Raw genomic sequence first — 12,181 nt, 5'->3', positions numbered from 1 at the left:
AGTCGCCCGGATTCAGCAAGTCGGCCATGCCCACAGGCGAGCCCCCCCCCCCCGGGTTCAGCAGTCCCGGGCTTGTGATGCACTCGGAATTGTAGATTGGACAGCTCGATCGCTCAGCGAGCGAGCTTAGCATTGGTCGTGCGGTTGCCAGGACTGAAGATCCAGGTAAGCGCCTGATGGTCAGTGTAGAGATCAAACTCTCGCTTATCTAGGTAGCAGCGGAACTTCCGCGTAGACCAGACAATGCCCCAGCATTCAATTTCAGAGATTCCGTCTTGGTTGTTGATCCAGTTCTTCTGAGAGCCTGTCAGTAACTTGCTAGCATAGGCGACAGCACGGTCTCGACCGTCCACCACCTGCATTTGACAAGCACCGACAGCATACCTCGACGAGTCGACGTAAAGCTTGAATCGTTTATTCATGTCCGGGTAGACTAGGATAGGAGGAGTGACTGGCGCCCTTTTCAGCTGGCGGAACGCCACCTCACAGTCCTCGTTCCAGACGAACGGAGTGTCTTTCATTTTCAGGCGTTCCAGCGGCGTAGAGATCAGAGCGTACCCCGGGATATACCGGCGGAAGTAGCTCGTCAGCCCCAAAAATGAACGGATATCATGCCCATCGCGCGGCCTCTGCACGTTCATGACGGCCTTCACCTTCTCGGGGTTCGGGAGGATGCCCATGGGTGTCACAATGTGCCCGAGAAAGGCGACCTGACTCCTGCCCCAGTGGCATTTCTTCATCTTCAGTTTGAAGCCGGCCTGTTGAAAGCGGGTCAGCACTTGCCGAAGGCGAACGAGGTGCGACGGGAAGTCCTCGCTGAAGATGACGCAGTCGTCCAAGTACACCAAGCACACGCGCCACTTGAGGTCGACAAGCACGGTCTCCATCAACCGTTCGAAAGCAGGTACAGCATTGCATAGGCCAAAGGGCATGACTAACCATTCGAATAGACCGTATTTGCATGTGAAAGCCGTTTTAGCAATACTGTCTACATGCATGGGCACGTTCCAGTAGCCTGAGGCGATGTCCATGGTCGAGAACAGTTTGGCTCCACTCAGCACGTCCAGGATGCCATCAATCAGCGGCATAGGATAGCAATCTTTGACCGTTACGGCGTTCAACTTGCGATAATCGATGCAGAAACGGATGCCCCCGTCGGGCTTCCTGATCATCAACACGGGGCTGGCCCAGGGGCTCTTCGAGGGCCGGACGAAGCCCAGCTTCTGGTACTGCTGGATCTCCGCCTCCATCACCTCGCCCTCGGCGAACGACACGCGGTAGGGCTGCTGCTTGATCGGCTTGCTGTCCCCAGTATCAATCTGGATCTTCAGCAAGTCGGTCCTGCCGGGCGAGTTGGACGACTCCACGAACATGTCTCGGAAGCGCTCCAGCTCGCTGCGGAACAGCGACTTCTGCTCATCCGACAGCCTCGACTGGGAGAAGTCGGCCTCGAGCGCCACCTCCTTGTCGGGCGGCACATCGGGCCTCGACGCCCTCACAGTCTCGCCGAGATCCGGCCCATTTGCCTCTTCTTCACGACTGGCAGCAACGGTGGCCACCCCGCTAGTCTCGGGCGGACGGCAGGGCGATTCTTCGGACTTCTCCGCCGACGGCTGCTCAAAGCCGAACGCCGACTCGGGCACCACGGACGTCGAGGCCACCACCGTGCCCTTCTTGATCCAGAACTCTTCTGTCGATGCGTTGCAGACCTCCACAACGACTCGACCGTCGTCCACAGTACAGAGCGTTCTCGCCACGCAAAGCGAAGGCGGCAAGTTGAGAGAGCCCTCGACGAGGACGGTCGCGTTCGGGGCATCGCCCACCACATCCGTGACCACCAGGGCCTGGCCCCTTGGCGGCAAGCGGACGGACACGGCCATCGTGGCCATGAACGATTCGTGGACCACCATCACGCCCAACGATAAGACTTCGCCCGTGCTCTTCAGCATGAGCGTCCGCTCAGCCACGTCAATCACTGCTCCGAACGCGCCCAGCGCGTCGACGCCCAAGATAGCGTCCACTTGCAACTTGTCGATCACGAGCATCCGCATGGTCACCCCGACCTTGCCCAGCATTAGGGGGAGAGTGATCCACCCCCGAATGCGCAGACGGTGTCCAGACGAACTGCGTACATGCCCGTCGTAGGCCTCCAGAGCTTCACCGGCTCGGCCCAGACGCTTCAGAACACGGAAGTCGACGAGACTGAGCGTTGCGCCCGTGTCCGCCAACATCTGCGAAGGCAGGCAGTCGATGTACCCGCACGACAGCGCCTCGAAGTTCCCCACAGTGCACACCACACGCCGACCACCGGCAACTACGCGTGGGAGCTCGGCTCCACACTCATCATCGTCCTCATCGGCACGGACGCCGAAGCCGTCCGGCAAGTTCACGGTTACCACCTCCACAATCCCGGTCTTCCGTCCACGCTCCGGCGGTGGACGCTCGGGACGGACCACTTGCACGTAGTGCGTCGCGTCGTCGTCTTCTTCAGGACGGAGCTCCCCGTCCAGCGCCTCGGCCGAATCGCGGTACAACGCCGTGAAGTCAAAGCATACGGGCCGCCGCGAGCGACGCCGCAGCCGACGCTTCGCACTCGCCGAGTGGGCTTCTCGAACTCGATCTAGTAGCTTATTCCAAATATACGTAGCGTTCTCATTGTAGTACTCGTTCGTCCATTTCTTCATAGGTTCTCGCCAGTCGATTTGGTCTTCATTTTCACCAGCAACTTGCTCAACATCGTGCACGAGGCGCACCCAGTCTAGATCAGGTGGCTTATCACGAATCGGGGGGATCTCGACCGTGCCGCCTTCTCCGAGCGGGTCGACGACCGACTTCTTCGCACGCAACAGCTCGTCCTTGGTCTCCTTCAGCAAGAAGTACACGACCTTGCGAGCCTCCGACCTCTCGCTCGGAGAAGCGCTCGAACTCGGTTCAGGAGCGTCCACGGGCGGGTTCACGCTTACCGCAGTGACCATCTCCTCGCTGTTCTCCTCACAGACATCCACGGGGACCGCAATGTTCGCAGTCACTCTCTCCTCCATCACGGAGCCATCGACCGAGACGGTCGACGCCTTCGGGTCCAGGTCGGACTCCGACAGGCCGAACGACTCATACGTTGTCTCCTCGGTCAAGCGTTCTAGAGAGACGCAGCTGGCCAGTGACTGTTTGAAGTCACGGTTGGCTCGCTTGGCCTCCGCCGAGTTCTCCAGTGTGTTCCTGTACCAGTCCTCCCAGTACTCGGGCGACGACGTGCCCTCGGGCGAGGCGTCCTTCATCTTGGTCAGCGCCTCGACCGGGACGCCCAGAAACTTCGACATCTCTTCCATGGACGGGCCCGTGGCCCTCTCCGCATTCTCCTTCACCTTGCGCATCACCTCCACTTCATCGAGGGGGTGGAGCCTGTCCTCCAGCTCCTTGTCATACTCCTCGAGCTCCTTACTGATGCCTGGAACGGAGGGTTTTGGCGCCTCGCACTCCATGGCGTCCAGCTCCTCGTCCGTGAAGAGACGAGCGTGGCGGGACGGCTCCTTAACGTCCTCGGCCGCCTCGACCACCTCGGAACTCTCGGGCACTTCCTTGCTCTCGGCGGCAGCGCCTCGGTCCTCCTCGGCGACAGCCAACTCGGTGGCGGACCCTGCCACCGGCTCTGGCCCTACGACTACGTTGACGTTCTCCTCGGCGATGTGCTCGCCGGCCGGCGATCCTCCGTCGTCGTTCCACTCGGCGAACAGTGTGTGTCCCACATATACAGCGCCGCCCCACCCTTCGAAGGAGGGCTCCTCCGTCATCCAACGCGGACGGGGGCCTTCCTTCTTCAGGATGCTTCGCAGAGGGGCCGCAGTCACTGACCTCGGCACCGCTCTCAACTCCGTCGGCGGCGGCAACTCCTCCGTGGGCACCTTGTAGGGTATGTTCGCGCTCGGAGGCGCAGCACAGAACGCTTCATCGTCCGCACTGGCCGCATAGAACACATCACCGTCGACTTCCTCCTCCTCGGAGTACGCCGGCTCCTCCGACCTCACGGACTGGTCCTCGTCGTACGCCGAGTCGACGGTCTCAGCCGCCGTCCCCTCTTCGTTGCCTACTCCACGCTCGGGGCTGCGGTCTGGGCCACTCGCGGGGTCTCCATCGCCCGCGGGGGCGTCCAGCTTGGCCGCCTCGGCCTCCTTAGTCTCTTCATCGTTACCATCGAGGGCGGCCCCATCATGGGCCCACGCCCCGTTCACCCTTGCACTCGGCTCGTCCTGCTCGGCGCTCTCCTCGGTCGCCGTCTTCCCCGCAGGGTACATCTTCTCCTCCTCGTCACTCGCAACGGCCCACGCCGCTTCTTCCTCGTAGCAGTATGCAGGCTCTTCCGCCACGCTTTCCTCATTTTCGCCGTGCACAGACACCTCCGTCCAGCACTCAGCTTCACCTTCTTCCCGCACGGACAACACCGTCCGCCCCTGCTCTCGTTCATATTCTTCTTCGACGGAGACGCCGCTGGGTACAATCCACTCTTCCCGGGCCCCGGCAACCGTCTTAACTTCCACTTCCGCTCTTGGCGCCTCTACGCGTTCCTCTTCGACGCTCCCTTCATTCACACTACTCTTCACAACCTTGTCCACCGTTTTCCTCGCCGTGACCGCAGAACGCCTTCGTCTCGCCTGCCTCCTACGATCACCCCCTGAGTCATCCTCTAGACTAGAGAAAGGAGTGGCTCCCTCCTCTCCTTCCTCCCGCCCCCGTCACTGTCGAGGGGTCGGATTGCTCTGGGCGGCCGCGTTCAGCAAACTCGGAGTCGCATCACGAAGCGCGGCCAACACGGGGCACTGCATCACGGAGTGGCTCGCGTCTTGGCAGAAAACACAACCAGACGGAGCTTGAGTACCCCCAGCGGCTGCAGTCTGGCCTCCACCGTTCTGGGGCCTGTCACACTCGACCGCGATATGACCAAACGCGCCACAGCGCCTGCAGCTCATCGACGCGCGCTTGCATGTAGCGCGACCATGTCCCATGAAGTTACAGCGACTACACACAGGCGAACCGTCCTGCGTGCGACTATCATCGCCCATCCGAATGCCCCGGAATAGCTGAGCGTTCCCTGGCCCACGACCGTTTCCAGCGGGCTGAGTGGCAAGGGTGGCGGCCACTACCGGCGCTCGATTGCGAGGCGACCTAGGCGGCTGCCACTGGCGCTGCATAAGTTGCTGTTGCCACTGTTGTTGCTGCTCCATGAACGACTTCATCTGCTCAGCGAGGGCCTCGACCGCAGTCGTCGCGGAGGCCTCCTCCGACTTCTTGTTCTTCTTCTTGGACTCGCTGTCCGAGAACTCATCGTCCTCCTCGATCGGACGGTGCATGTCCTTGAACATGAGCCACTCGCACACCTCCGGAATGTCCGACGCGGGACTCGCGTCCAAGGTCGCCAGCATGCGCTTGTTCCGCAGTCCTCGGCGGAAGAGCTGGTACCGCATCTGCGGATTCGGGTAGTCGAGGGACTCGCACAGGTCCGAGACTCGGTCACCCCACTCCTCCACGGACTCTCCGCGCTGCCTGTTCGTGTTCTCTAGCAGCTCCCACAGCTCGTCAGCCGTCCGGCTGAGGAACTGGTTATGGAACCGCACCTTGAGCGTCCTGAACGACTTGATCCTCGAGTTGTTCCACCACCGGTCAGCCTCGCGGCCTCGCAGCTTCTGACGGAACACCAGCAATCTGGACCGGTCGGAGAAACCATCCGTGTGGTCCTCGAAGAGCTCCCAGAAGTCCCGCGCCTTCTCCACCGTGGCCGTGTCCGAATGGAACATCGGCAGCACCTTCACGGCGTGCGAGACCATCGTAGACAGGTTGTAGGCACTCGGCGAAAGTTTACTGGCACCGCGCCAACTCGTCGACGGTGCAGCCGTCGGAGCCGGCGGAGCCGTACCCGTTCCAGGCGTCCGACTTGCCGTAGGGCCCGTTGTAGGTTGCATGGGCATTCCGCCACCGAGCGGCTTCGAGAGCCCAGCCGGACCGCCGGCGAACTGCAACTTCTTCATCGGAGGGGGCGACTTGGTCGGCGACTTCACCGCGCTTCCGCTCCCACTCCATCCTCCATACTCGGGGGCCTTCCCCGAACCATGTTGAGCGCTCCAGCTCCATCCAAAGGCAGGGCGATCCGTTCGGCGGGCCTCGGGACCTGTGAAGCGGGTGATGAGCCCACTCGGGCCTCGCTGCGTCGGGACCGGCTCCTCCATCGCGTCGTGGTAGTCTTCCTCGTCGTCGGCGTACATCCCGTAGCCGTACCCATAGTCCGTCGGCTGAGCGTAGGGCTGCCCCACACTCGACCGTCCCATCGGACTCGAGACCGGTGGCTCCGGCTCGCCCTTCACGGCGGGCTCCGCCTTGGCCTCCGCCACGGTCTCCGTCTTCATTCCAGCCGAGGTCACCGGCTGGACTCCTGTCGCGGTCTCCGTCTTGACCGCCTCCTTCTCTTCATAGTCCTCGTCTTCTTCATCTTCCCGGAGCTCACGCATCACATCCGACACGGACGCTCCCTCTTCAGCATACTCAGCGGTCTTCCTCCACCGCTCCAGACTCCTCAATCCCTCTTCAACCGGGTCCGGCGCGCCCGCTCCAGCCTGGCTGGGCGGCGGCGGGGCCCTCGGTCGCTGGGACGGCGGCGTCGCTATCCCGATCATCGGCGTCCCGGAAGCCGGTGTCGAGGGCCTCTGCCGACGTCTTTCGGCACGCTCTGCTTGGCACGCTCTGCTTCGGCCCGCGCGGCACGCTCTGCCTCGGCGCGCTCTGCACGCGCTCTTTCGTCTTGTTCAGCCCGGCGGCGTGTTGCTTCCTCAGCGTTACCGCCTCTTCCTCCTTGTCCTCCTGGCATCTTCTCTTCTCAGTTTACCGTTCCTTGTCCACTCTCAGTTTACCGTTCCTTGTTCACTTGACCTCTTGCTCTTGACCGTGCACACTTGGCTCTTGTGTCTACGTTACCGTTCCCTTGTCCTACCGGCCTGGATCGCTCCTCTCACTGCTCCTCGACCTCGCTTTTCCCGCGCGGCGTGTACTCGTGTGCGGACTCCTGGGTCCTTCCCTGGCACACTTTAAACACGAGGAGGGGGGTCACACGTCCAGTCACCAGGTCCAGACGCTCGGCTCTTGACTCTATTCACTTCCGGGCACAGGCTCTCAGCACTGTTCACTCCACAGTCGGCAACACTACCCTGCGTCTCCACCACGTGTCGCGAGTCGCTTTGTCGGACCGGTTTGGGGCCGGCCGCCGCTGTATTGGAGTAGTAAGTGCTGCCTGTGCTTATAGGTTTATGGGGCACAAATAGCAAGGAGATCACTAAGCAAAATGCAATAAGTGTTCCTCACGACCTGTGTGGTCCTTTTAAGCAAAATTCACGACTGACCTTCCTTCTACTCCTAACTCTTCCTCTCTACCTCTGCAAATCCTTGCGTTTCAGTTCCTTCGGGTGACTCCGTTCCCGCTCACCCCTCCCAAAGACTTGATCCGTCCACCTTGACGGCCCTCAAAGCCGCCCAACATGCCATCCGTCCCCGAAGTCCCGCCACGACACTGCGAGGCACATCATCCCTCCAAGGTACCTCTGGGTAGCGGCCCACGGGTCTCCACCTTCGAGACAACCCGGTCCACGGCCCACTACTTCTCGCCCGCGGCCACACTCATCGTCGCCCACGCAGAGTTGGAACGGTCCGAGCCGTTCCGACTCGGTACAAGCTGTATTGCCCCAGCTAGAGACTTACAACTACTAGCGATCCCACGCATTCGTCGCCTTGCCCCTCTCTCGCCCCTTCCAATGTCGAAAGCAACCAGGGCGGATGGTGGTAGACGCACGCAATGTTTCCGCAACATTTCGACTTCAACTTCTCTCAAGCAACTTCGTCATTTGGTACGCTGTACCATTCACTGTCTTAATTTCTTTATCTACCTATAAAATCGTAGCGGAAAGATAGCATCATTCTACTGATTTATCACCGGTTTTGTGTCCCTATGATATCAATCCACTCGAGAATAGGTAGTTGTATGATAAGCTACAACTCCTCAGCTCCATCAACGATTGGCTGTTTCTCTAGGTTTTCCTCGGTCTCGAGCTCAGCCAGCGGCTTCCAACAACAGTCCCAGTACACTACACTGCGCAGCCATGTCCAAGAGCGTGGGGGTGCCGATCTCGCTGCTGCACGAGGGCGAGGGCCGCACCGTGACCGTGGAGCTCAAGAACGGCGAGGTGTACCGCGGCCACCTGGCGGAGAGCGAGGACAGCATGAACTGCCAGCTGAGCGACGTGGTGCTCACGGCGCGCGACGGCCAGAAGTCCAAGCTCGAGCTCGTGTACGTGCGCGGCTCGCAGATCAAGCTCGTGATCCTGCCGGACATCCTCAAGAACTCGCCGCTGCTGGGCAAGGTGCAGGCCTTGAGCCAGAAGAACGAGGAGCAGAAGAAGAAGAAGGGGGGCAAGGGCGCGGGCCGCAAGGCCGGAGGAGGCGGCAGGCGCCCGGCCGCGCGCAAGTAAATAATCGACCTCAAGGAGCGGAGTTTTCAGGCGGCGTTAGCTGCAGGCCGACAGAGCTGCTGCCGTGCTGCAAGATGCGTGGTTTTGGGGCCTTGGACGATGTCTTGAGCAGGAGCTATGAGCATCTGAAGTGATGCCAGGCTCTCCCTGCTGCTGAGACCCTTGAACCTTTGGCTGCGGAGCCGAGAGAGGACAGATAAGGCCTGCTGCTGGTTGTAGTGGGGTGTGCACCTGAAGACGAAGACGACATGACTTTTTATTTTGCTTTTTACTGTTGTTGAGACGCTTGTTCTGCCCTAATGTTGCGGGGCGAAGGTTGATAGTTATCTGCTGAGTATGGACGCGTATCGGGACGCTGCAAGCCACGCGGTTTTCTACAAGTTCTGGTGTGGTCTGTGCCTGCAGCGTCCGTCCGTCTACAAAGCGCTCCCCCTGTGTCTGTGAGTCTATTGCTCGCTTCGCTTTATAGACAGCAGAGCGGCAGCAGCAGCGCCGGCGGCAGGAGACACAGCGCCACGGGCAGCGACAGCCCGCACGTGCAGACGCTGATGAGGCAGCAGATGAAGATGATGATCCAGAGCAGGATGGAGAAGCCGAAGCAGCCGCCGTGCAGCCGCCGCGACAAATCCAGCGTGGCGTGGTTCTGGATGCCGTAGTCCGTGAGCGACCGCGACGCGCGCAGCGGCACACCGCCGTAGTTCAGGTAGCCCTGCGTGCGCACACTGCGCTCCTTGGCCTCCACGAGCGACAGCAGCTCGCCCACCTTGGCCTTGGGGCTCTCGACCGCGACGGTCAGCGTGCGCCCGGCGTCCTGCACCCGCACACGAAGCCGTTAGAATGCTAACGCTTGGATGCAATTGCTGAAGCATGGCAGTCCACGCACCGAGCGGATGAAGAGCTGCATCTTGAGTTAAAGATTGATTGAAAGATTGATTCTTCCTGGTGCGTGTAGGTGTTGAGGGCGGAAGGTCGGGGATACCGTTAACGTTGATTCGGTCTGGAGGTATCTGGTTAATGCACGTCGGGCACACGGGAATCGCGTTAGTGTCGGTGGGAGAGAACTGAAGTTTGGAGATGACTCTGCAGCGCCACCTTCAACGGCGGCCACTGTCTGTATGGTTCGCTGACTGGTGTATCGCCAACGGAGACCGTGCCACTCGACTCAACGCCCAGCGGCACCATGGCAGGTACCGCCTCCACCTTGGGGAAGTCCTTGCTCACGTTCGTCTGCGTCTTGCGCGCTACGAGCGCGAGCTCCTTGCCGAGGTGCGTGCCCTGCTGGCTGGCGAACAGCATGTGCTTGGGCGCTGAGTTGTTGTTCGCGTCGCCCAGCGCGTAGATGTTCGAGTAGCGCGCGTTGTCGAGCTGCAGCTTGGTGTTCACCTTGATGAGACCCTGAGGGGTCACGAGGCTCTCGTCGAGCTCCTTGATCAGCTCCGTTGCGGGGCTGAAGCCGCCACACAACAGCTGAATGTCCGACACGAGCTCGCGGCCCTTGTTGGTGCGCAGCGTGCGTCGCTCGTAGTTGTTGCCGTTGATTCGCTCCGTCAGACGTTCACCCAGCACCACCTCGACGTTCAGACGCTTCAGGAACTTGAGCAGACGCACGCGGAACTTCTCGCGCACATTCTCGCCGCCCATCAGCTTTTCCTTGCCCTCAATGAGCGTTACCTTCTTACCAGGGAACTTGGACTTGATCTCGCCAGCCACGCTAGCTCCAGTCGCGCCGCCGCCCACGACGAGGATGTTCTGGGCGTTCTCGATCTGCTGGCGCACCTCCGCCATCATAAACTCGGTCGTGGAGCGCTTGAAGTCGTCCTTGGGCTGCTTCAGGGGCACCGTGTACGTGCTACCCGTGGCCACAACGAGGTAGTCATAGGCAAGGCGCTTGACGGGACCCGCGACCATTTCATCGTCGTGGCCAATGGGCGTGTACTCGACTTCGTTGGTGGCCGTGATGCGCGTCACGATGGCGCGCTCGATCTTGACAAAGGATCGGGCCTCAGTGGGGATGGCGTTGTCGTACGGCACGAAGAGCTTCTTGGTGTAGTCGGCGTCCACGACAGCGCGCGGAGTGCCGACAGCGTGGTAGTAGTACTTGCTCTTCTCAAAGACAACCACCTCCGTGCGGTCGTTGGGGGTGAGATCCTTGGCTAGGGCCTGGGCAGCGGAGATACCCGCGGGGCCGCCACCGACGATGACAATGCGAGGCATGATAAAGCGTTGCGGAAGTTGGAGGTTGGTTGCTGTTGCTGCACGTGTGAAGCGCTGAGGAGTTTTGCGAATGAGAGGGTTGCCACGAGTTGTCAGCGTCGGAGCCAAGCGATACATAAGTCGCCGGCATGAAGCTTTACTAATCAAGTCGAGCTCCATACGCAATCGCCGCAGCCGTAATCGTGAGCGGGGCGACGATCTGTAGCTATAATACAAGCGACGGCGACATACTCGGTCATCACCGGATGCGAACGTTCAGCACTGGTCGAAGAACAGTGCAATGTACAGTGTAGTGCCTTGAGAGAGGGGGTCGTCGCCGGAGACCCAGAAGCTGAAGCTCGTCTTAGTGAATTCGCACATTTACCTGAGCGAACTGGAGCAAGTTGCCGCCCGCTGGTACATGTATTAAAAATAGTAACTTTGCTGGCAATTGTTTTTCTTCTCATGTACGTATCCATGGATTCAAATCTAGTGGGCACTCAGCATCCTATCGTGGTCATAATATGAGAGTCGACTTTTCACTTTCACGGATGAACAATGAGAATGCGTGCTGTGGCTACGTAAATGAGTACAGCTGTACAGTATGTCGGCGTCCTGGTCGAGCTTGCAACGCCAAGACCCTCTTCAATACGGCAACGCTACGTCTAGGGGTATATCGCCGTGGAACAGAATTTCTTGGTGGCGTTCGTTCTTCCTGTTTCCATTCTGTTAGAAACAAGCTTTCGCGGAAATGGTTTAGAGTTTGTGACGCAGTGTGGCCAAAGGCATTTCACAAGAATACTGTGGGTGTCGCGGTCATGACATCTTTCTAAACTACGAGCGCGATCTTTCCGATTGCCACCCAAACTTGCTAAAAGACCGACTGTCGTGAAGTATTGCATAATTATCCTCTTCCAATTGCTAAACGTTATCGTGCTTTTTAGCACGCCACGAATTCACCCCCGAAGCAGAAACTTTGCAATCCCCGGAATAACCCCCACGCATGTGAAAACACGAACATGAAAGCGGACCCGAACTCACCGTCGCTAGAAAGGTCCTGGCCCTTGCCCAGTTCTCGAATGCACTGCTGATAGTGCTCCACGTTGGCCCCTCCCGGGTGTTCCGACGGCGCGTACGACAGTCCCCCGTGCGAGAACGACTCTGTCAGTGACTCAATGTTCCAGCAGCTGTCCGATACAAGTCGTCTTCTAACTCCATTCCGACTCAACAGGTGCGACAGATAGTAGTCATCCCCCAGGAAGCAGGCCTTGGACATGTTGGCCACCTCGAAGGCCGACATCGTCGCCTCCTCCAGGCCGAAGAACTTGCGCTTCACTGCGACTCCACCCGCCCCTCCCACGAACGACACGCTGTTGACCCCGACCGCGAGGCTGCGTCCACAGTACAGATCGTCCTCGGCCGAGATCCAGCCGCCCAGCACCGCGATGGCGTCGTCCGGGTACTTGTGCGTGTAGTGCAGCGCTCGC

General features: G+C 60.0%; 2 protein-coding genes across 2 annotated transcripts; both read right to left on the bottom strand.

Moving 5' to 3' along the window:
- Positions 1 to 4,727: 4,727 nt before the first annotated feature.
- PHYSODRAFT_510491 (hypothetical protein) lies at positions 4,728 to 5,816 on the bottom strand (the record flags this gene model as incomplete). Its single annotated transcript, XM_009532684.1, has 1 exon — positions 4,728 to 5,816. One exon carries the CDS (start codon positions 5,814 to 5,816, stop codon positions 4,728 to 4,730), a length of 1,089 nt encoding a protein of 362 aa, XP_009530979.1.
- Positions 5,817 to 8,237: 2,421 nt separating this feature from the next.
- PHYSODRAFT_286623 (hypothetical protein) lies at positions 8,238 to 11,862 on the bottom strand. The gene has a single exon (XM_009532683.1). The coding sequence runs from the start codon at positions 10,713 to 10,715 to the stop codon at positions 9,543 to 9,545; it is 1,173 nt and encodes a 390-aa protein (XP_009530978.1). The 5' UTR covers positions 10,716 to 11,862; the 3' UTR covers positions 8,238 to 9,542.
- Positions 11,863 to 12,181: the final 319 nt, after the last annotated feature.

This window comes from Phytophthora sojae (genome assembly GCF_000149755.1).
Source record: "Phytophthora sojae unplaced genomic scaffold PHYSOscaffold_6, whole genome shotgun sequence".
Lineage (NCBI taxonomy): Eukaryota > Oomycota > Peronosporomycetes > Peronosporales > Peronosporaceae > Phytophthora > Phytophthora sojae.
The sequence above is the reverse complement of the archived record's forward strand: the minus strand, read 5'-3'. Positions and strand labels throughout refer to the sequence as shown.

Coding starts and splice junctions, on each gene's coding strand:
- PHYSODRAFT_286623 (XM_009532683.1), bottom strand. CDS start 10,715: ATGCCTCGCATTGTCATCGTCGGTGGCGGCCCCGCGGGTATCTCCGCT.